General features: G+C 50.0%; 1 protein-coding gene across 4 annotated transcripts in view; it reads right to left on the bottom strand.

The window, feature by feature from the left end:
- LOC106560248 (cytoplasmic polyadenylation element-binding protein 2) overlaps positions 1 to 5965 on the bottom strand; it is a 29346-nt gene extending 23381 nt beyond the window's left edge. For 3 of the 4 annotated variants that reach the window (XM_014122909.3, XM_014122910.3, XM_014122911.3), the window contains exon 1: positions 4471 to 5964. In XM_014122909.3, the coding sequence (XP_013978384.1) occupies positions 4471 to 4992 (522 nt within the window). In that variant the 5' untranslated portion in view covers positions 4993 to 5964. Of the gene's footprint in view, positions 1 to 4470 lie in introns of all 4 variants that reach the window. The other variant, XM_014122912.3, reaches the window with a different exon arrangement.
- Between the last annotated feature and the right edge of the window lie 622 nt (positions 5966 to 6587).

Below are 6587 nucleotides of genomic sequence, written 5' to 3'. Positions count from 1 at the left end.
TCTCCCTCTACCACAGTCTACTACGACCTGGTCCTGTGTTTCTCCCTCTACCACAGTCTACTACGACCTGGTCCTGTGTTTCTCCCTCTACCACAGTCTACTATGACCTGGTCCTGTGTTTCTCCCTCTACCACAGTCTACTACGACCTGGTCCTGTGTTTCTCCCTCTACCACAGTCTACTACGACCTGGTCCTGTGTTTCTCCCTCTACCACAGTCTACTACGACCTGGTCCTGTGTTTCTCCCTCTACCACAGTCTACTACGACCTGGTCCTGTGTTTCTCCCTCTACCACAGTCTACTACGACCTGGTCCTGTGTTTCTCCCTCTACCACAGTCTACTACGACCTGGTCCTGTGTTTCTCCCTCTACCACAGTCTACTACGACCTGGTCCTGTGTTTCTCCCTCTACCACAGTCTACTACGACCTGGTCCTGTGTTTCTCCCTCTACCACAGTCTACTACGACCTGGTCCTGTGTTTCTCCCTCTACCACAGTCTACTACGACCTGGTCCTGTGTTTCTCCCTCTACCACAGTCTACTACGACCTGGTCCTGTGTTTCTCCCTCTACCACAGTCTACTACGACCTGGTCCTGTGTTTCTCCCTCTACCACAGTCTACTACGACCTGGTCCTGTGTTTCTCCCTCTACCACAGTCTACTACGACCTGGTCCTGTGTTTCTCCCTCTACCACAGTCTACTACGACCTGGTCCTGTGTTTCTCCCTCTACCACAGTCTACTACGACCTGGTCCTGTGTTTCTCCCTCTACCACAGTCTACTACGACCTGGTCCTGTGTTTCTCCCTCTACCACAGTCTACTACGACCTGGTCCTGTGTTTCTCCCTCTACCACAGTCTACTACGACCTGGTCCTGTGTTTCTCCCTCTACCACAGTCTACTACGACCTGGTCCTGTGTTTCTCCCTCTACCACAGTCTACTACGACCTGGTCCTGTGTTTCTCCCTCTACCACAGTCTACTACGACCTGGTCCTGTGTTTCTCCCTCTACCACAGTCTACTACGACCTGGTCCTGTGTTTCTCCCTCTACCACAGTCTACTACGACCTGGTCCTGTGTTTCTCCCTCTACCACAGTCTACTACGACCTGGTCCTGTGTTTCTCCCTCTACCACAGTCTACTACGACCTGGTCCTGTGTTTCTCCCTCTACCACAGTCTACTACGACCTGGTCCTGTGTTTCTCCCTCTACCACAGTCTACTACGACCTGGTCCTGTGTTTCTCCCTCTACCACAGTCTACTACGACCTGGTCCTGTGTTTCTCCCTCTACCACAGTCTACTACGACCTGGTCCTGTGTTTCTCCCTCTACCACAGTCTACTACGACCTGGTCCTGTGTTCCTCCCTCTACCACAGTCTACTACGACCTGGTCCTGTGTTTCTCCCTCTACCACAGTCTACTACGACCTGGTCCTGTGTTTCTCCCTCTACCACAGTCTACTACGACCTGGTCCTGTGTTTCTCCCTCTACCACAGTCTACTACGACCTGGTCCTGTGTTTCTCCCTCTACCACAGTCTACTACGACCTGGTCCTGTGTTTCTCCCTCTACCACAGTCTACTACGACCTGGTCCTGTGTTTCTCCCTCTACCACAGTCTACTACGACCTGGTCCTGTGTTTCTCCCTCTACCACAGTCTACTACGACCTGGTCCTGTGTTTCTCCCTCTACCACAGTCTACTACGACCTGGTCCTGTGTTTCTCCCTCTACCACAGTCTACTACGACCTGGTCCTGTGTTTCTCCCTCTTCCACAGTCTACTACGACCTGGTCCTGTGTTTCTCCCTCTACCACAGTCTACTACGACCTGGTCCTGTGTTTCTCCCTCTACCACAGTCTACTACGACCTGGTCCTGTGTTTCTCCCTCTACCACAGTCTACTACGACCTGGTCCTGTGTTTCTCCCTCTACCACAGTCTACTACGACCTGGTCCTGTGTTTCTCCCTCTACCACAGTCTACTACGACCTGGTCCTGTGTTTCTCCCTCTACCACAGTCTACTACGACCTGGTCCTGTGTTTCTCCCTCTACCACAGTCTACTACGACCTGGTCCTGTGTTTCTCCCTCTACCACAGTCTACTACGACCTGGTCCTGTGTTTCTCCCTCTACCACAGTCTACTACGACCTGGTCCTGTGTTTCTCCCTCTACCACAGTCTACTACGACCTGGTCCTGTGTTTCTCCCTCTACCACAGTCTACTACGACCTGGTCCTGTGTTTCTCCCTCTACCACAGTCTACTACGACCTGGTCCTGTGTTTCTCCCTCTACCACAGTCTACTACGACCTGGTCCTGTGTTTCTCCCTCTACCACAGTCTACTACGACCTGGTCCTGTGTTTCTCCCTCTACCACAGTCTACTACGACCTGGTCCTGTGTTTCTCCCTCTACCACAGTCTACTACGACCTGGTCCTGTGTTTCTCCCTCTACCACAGTCTACTACGACCTGGTCCTGTGTTTCTCCCTCTACCACAGTCTACTACGACCTGGTCCTGTGTTTCTCCCTCTACCACAGTCTACTACGACCTGGTCCTGTGTTTCTCCCTCTACCACAGTCTACTACGACCTGGTCCTGTGTTTCTCCCTCTACCACAGTCTACTACGACCTGGTCCTGTGTTTCTCCCTCTACCACAGTCTACTATGACCTGGTCCTGTGTGGGGGGCGAGTGGCTAAGAAGATTTAGGGCTTTATGACTAATACTAAGTATCCCGTCCACACTGACACCACCAACGTCCATTACTCTCTCTCTCTGTCTGTCTCCACCATACATCCACACTGACACCACCAACGTCCATTACTCTCTCTCTGTCTGTCTCCACCATACATCCACACTGACACCACCAACGTCCATTACTCTCTCTCTGTCTGTCTCCACCATACATCCACACTGACACCACCAACTCTCTCATGCACACACTCAAATGCTGTCATGCAGCAGTCTCCAGCCCTCTACCCTATGCTGTATGTATGTACAGCTCTTGATGTCAATAGCACTTTGGAGCCTGCAATAAGGAGTCCTGAAATCTCCCTTGTGACTGAGAGCAAATCTATTGCTGCAGTGGGGATGTTCTTTCTAGCTGACACAGGCAAGCCACAATATAGCGTCATCACCCCACCCCCATGATGAGGGCTATGTGCATAGCCTCTGGTTATCAGATATACCCCCCCCCCATCAAGTAAAATCCCATGACCCCCAATGTCAGTACAGCCTCTCTCTGCCTCTGTGACTTCAGATAGAGAGCATCAGCCTGAACCAGTGATATGTGAAGCCTATACCCTGCTCTGTGCCAGCCTCAAGCAGAGAACAAAAGTCAGATTCAGTGATGCTCCCTTGTTCGCCTCTCTCCCCTCCCTCCCCTTCAGCCTCCCCCGCCCTGCTACTGAGGGAGAAACTATGCCTACAGATGTAGGATCTTAATTTGATCACCCTGTTGCAGGAGTACTTTCCTGCAATGCAGCACATTTAAAAGTTGTGGTGTATTTGAAGTTTAAAAAGGCTTCAGAAGTTTGTAATTCCCACTTTGAAAATTCAGACTTGATTTTCCCTTAAGAAAAATGTATCAAGCCCTATAAAAATGTCCATAAATTATAATCCACAGAATAATTCCCATTCCCTGTTGCTGCAGGATTATTTTCCTGCTGTAGCAAACTGGCTCAAATTAAGATCCTACATCTGTATAGCAGCAGTTATCTGTATAACAGAGGACACGACACATGCATTACAGATAAAACCTATTTGCCTTCTATGATCATGGGTTTAGATTGATAAAAGGTGTGCGCACACACACACACACACACACACACACACACACACACACACACACACACACACACACACACACACACACACACACACACACACACACACACACACACACACACACACACACACACACACACACAAAGAGAGATAGCTGCTTTTCAGGTCATGCCTTATCTCAGCAGTGTCACATGAGAAGGTCCTAGCCATTAGGAGTGCTGGTTGGCAGTTTCTCCATAATGGTGTTGGGGGTTGAGGCAGGCCTGAAACTGTTTGCTGTAGGTTAACTGACAACTGGAGAAGTCAAGCCAGTGTGGGGTTCGTCTATGAATAATGCAGTCAGTCCCTCCCCTGCCCTGCCCTGGCCAGGCAGCTCTTCTACATGGACCTTCTGTCCCAGGAGCACAGGGCCACATTTGTTTTCATTATCATAGCTGGGTTTATGCACTTCTGCATAGTAACATGTAATAACATATATGTATAACCATGGCTTGAACCCAATACAATCTAAGAGGTGTGTATAAGCCTAGTAGCCTATATCAGCTTTACAAAAATGATGACATTAATATCCCCACCTCTTTAACAGCTTCTTTCTATCTGTCATTTTAAAGGCTCAATCCTCTATTCTATGAGGAGGCTGATGTGGGGTTTCCATGTGAACAGGTAAATAGAGAGCAGCTAGCTCACCTGGTGGTGGTGGTTGTAGTTGTTCCTCTGCTGCAGGAAGGCGCCCTGCTGGTGCTGATGGTGCTGGGGGTGCATCTGGGGGCTTACGGGGGACCTGCGGCTCTGCTGCTGCGGCTGCTGGTGGGCGTTGATCTGGGGTGAGAACTGGCTGCTGAAGCCCTGCACGTTAATCCCTGGGCATGGATTAGTCGACACCGGAGAAAAACTCTGGAAGAAGGCCGGGTTGATAGAGGAGGGGATACCGGGATAGAAGCTGTTGTCTGGGTCGGTATGAGGCATCTGATTAATCGCGTTTGAGTGGTGGATAGGGTTGGCCGAGTTGGAAACGGGTGGTGGAGAGCTGGTCTGAACGGACCACGGGGTTCCAAATCCAGGGAGGGGAGGTGAAGCTGAGGCGCCACTCGGGTTCTGCATCTCTTGGTTCTGGAGGTTCGGAAAACCGCCCCCGAGTCCTGCGGACAACATATTGCCGGTGCTACTGCCATTGCCGTTATTTATATGGTGGGTGATGGGGGAGTCCATTTGGATCCTAACCTTGTTTGGATTTACGGAAGTGGGCGATGGCAACGCGGCAGTCTCCACATCGGCTTCAATGTCCTCCACTGGCGAGCGGCCGATTTGTCCCGGTCTGGAGTAGCGCTGCGCTCGGGTTCGGTGGAGACTTGAGCGGTGAAAGGCTGCCTCTGCCGCAGGTGACTGAATTTTCCTTGGGGTGGGGGCGACTCAGTGCAGCCAAACTCAGCTCGCTGACTTAACTGCTGATGTATTTTCCGGTCGTGCTGAAGGTCACTGATAGACTGCGTCGGGCAAAAATGACCAAAATCTGGAAAATCTGGATTCTGGTTCAGGTGGTTGTGAGGGAAGTGAGGGTTCCCAGCTGGTTGTTGGTTTGGTTTGGTTGCTGTGTCCCGGTTTTATTGATTGTGTTGTTGTTGCTGCTGCTGTAGTTTTCCTCTGTTGACTAGGGTCGTTGTTCGGTTGTCACCCCCACAGACTCATTCTGCATGTTTTGCTGATGCGCAGCAGCTGACAGGAACAGTGGGGACAAGGCAGCGAGGCTACTGCGCGAGACCAAGGGCGAGCCGGGGCACAACTGGCCGATGGAAACCGCAGAAGAGGAGGAGCATTAGGATCAGAAAGCTCGTCCTTCGAGAAGGGTAGAGTTGTGTCCAATGGTCGCTGTCTGTAATAAACCGAACCCGTAATCATCCATTTATTTGTGTAAAAATATTAATTTGAACGAAGTTTTTCAATTCTCCGCCTAGAAGAGAACACAGTGCATAATAGATGCGTCGACAAAGTAGCCTAACGAGAGAGGAGGGGTTTGTCTCTGTTCAGTCGGCGTGTTCTACAATTAATATTATTTTCTTATTTTAAAATCGATTAATATAGGCCCCTATTTATAAATATATCCGGTTATATTGTAGCCTGCGCAATCCAATCCTGACTGACCGTGTACCCCTCCTCTCGTTACCGGCCGGGCTGCTGCGGCAGCGGATTAAAGGTCCCCAGTGAATGACGCCTACGTCACGTCCGCATCATGTTCTTTTCTGACCCTCGCTTCGCCCTTTGTAGTGAATGCTGCTGAGCGCTTCTACCGGACCGAGCTGTAAAGAACACCGCATTGTTTACGTCATTCTTTCCTTATTCACAAGGTCCAGTAGTTCATCATGATGTCCTGAATATTAAGCTTTAAATTGCATTTCTGAGTTTGTTTTATCTACTGCAGGTTTGGGCAGAATGAGCACATTCAGTGTAGCTTGACATGGGCAGGAGCTCACTGGAGCAGAGTACCGGCACCTCAAATGTTCTACTGCTTGAGCTCCTATTAATCTTATAGAATATTAGCTCAAAAGTATTGTGGAGCTCCTGCACCTAAATATAAACAGTAGGCCTACCAGAACCCAAAATGAGTACCAGCACCTATTTCAGTCCAAGTCAAGAACTAATCCAGTCCCCTATGTCAGATACCCCAACCCCACCACCGTTAGGCCAAATTCCGGCAGATGGCGATATTGAGTCATTTAATTTTACTGTCCAAAGGGAATATGCAGCTGGCTATACATTCTCCATTTAGGCTGCAAAGGCGTCGATTTCCTCCTTAACTTGATTTAATG

This window comes from Salmo salar, chromosome 10 (genome assembly GCF_965601325.2).
Source record: "Salmo salar chromosome 10, fSalSal1, whole genome shotgun sequence".
Lineage (NCBI taxonomy): Eukaryota > Metazoa > Chordata > Actinopteri > Salmoniformes > Salmonidae > Salmo > Salmo salar.
The sequence above is the reverse complement of the archived record's forward strand: the minus strand, read 5'-3'. Positions and strand labels throughout refer to the sequence as shown.